Below are 1,234 nucleotides of genomic sequence, written 5' to 3' on the forward strand. Positions count from 1 at the left end.
GCGATGGATCTTTTGATAAAAATTAAGCAGTTTTGGAACAAATTTCGCTGACACACGTCTCATGCCCAAAACGTCCGAAAAGATAGCATGGCATGAGCCAACTGATATGTCAACATCTTCAGCAACTTCTCTGATGGTAATTCAGCGATTTTTTAACACCATTTCTTCCACTGCTTGAAAGTTTTCATCTGTTGTTAACGTGCTGGGACGTCCAGGGCGAGGTTCGTCTTCGACATCCTCTCGGCCTTCTTGGAACAGCTTGTACCACTTATACACATTTTTCTTTCTCAGAGTAGACTCACCGTATGCTACTGTCAACATTTCAAGAGTTTTAGAGCACTGGATTCCATTTTTCGCACAAAATTTAATGCAAACTCTTTGCTCCATTTTTTTTGAAAGAAGAAAATCGCTGAGCACACCAAACCCTTCTAACCTTTTACGCCTCTGCCAGGAAAACAACACGAGCTATATAGTCAAAATTGTGAACATATGATCGTGACGAATTGACCAACACAACAAAACAAAAAATTTGAAACTTGAATGTACGCAGCCCGCGAAAATTGAAAAGTCACCTTACTTTTTGAACACACCTCGTATAACATTCATTAACAAATTCTACTTTTCACACTTTGTACACCATACATAGTACAAATATTATTAACCTAATATATTTCTAGGATTAAAAGTCTAATGTTTTATATTTCAGAAACCAAAAGAAATTTTCTATAAAATTGAAGTCAACCCATGTACCTATAATCAGCAGAGTGGAGTGTCGTAAGGCCTACAAGAAAATAGCTCGCATTACAGATAAACATGTTTGTACTCTTGATAGAACTGGAAAACTAGGTTCTCGCGAAGGCGATAATGGTGGCCCTTTAATTGTCAAAGGTCAACTACTAGGTGTTTTTTCTATTCGTAAGGGGATTATAGATGGACGAACGCCAGATGTTTTTGTTAACCTTAATGATCCTGCCAACAAGGCTTGGGTCCTTACAACCAAAGAAGAACTTTTAGCCTAATTTTTAATTTTTAATTGCTCAAGTTGAAAATTTGTTACAATAAATCAGAAGCACTACAAAAGGTGGGTCTGGTCCAAAATTTTAACAATTATTTAAAAAGTTTTTTTGTGAATAATTTTGTTTGGCCTTAAGTGTGGAAGATTATATACTATGCACTGCAAAAACAAATGTCTACAATTTCCAGCCCTAGATTTGGTACAATTGATTTGATTTTG

At 36.1% G+C, this 1,234-nt stretch overlaps 1 protein-coding gene across 1 annotated transcript in view; it reads left to right on the forward strand.

Moving 5' to 3' along the window:
- LOC117180905 (trypsin-1-like) overlaps nt 1–1,019 on the forward strand; it is an 8,393-nt gene extending 7,374 nt beyond the window's left edge. Inside the window, exon 4 of the mRNA XM_033373516.1 lies at nt 707–1,019. Coding sequence (XP_033229407.1) covers nt 707–1,019 — 313 coding nt within the window. The remainder of the gene's footprint in view (nt 1–706) is intronic.
- The last annotated feature ends 215 nt before the right edge of the window (nt 1,020–1,234 follow it).

Source organism: Belonocnema kinseyi, chromosome 1 (assembly GCF_010883055.1).
Source record: "Belonocnema kinseyi isolate 2016_QV_RU_SX_M_011 chromosome 1, B_treatae_v1, whole genome shotgun sequence".
Classification (NCBI taxonomy): Eukaryota; Metazoa; Arthropoda; class Insecta; order Hymenoptera; family Cynipidae; genus Belonocnema; species Belonocnema kinseyi.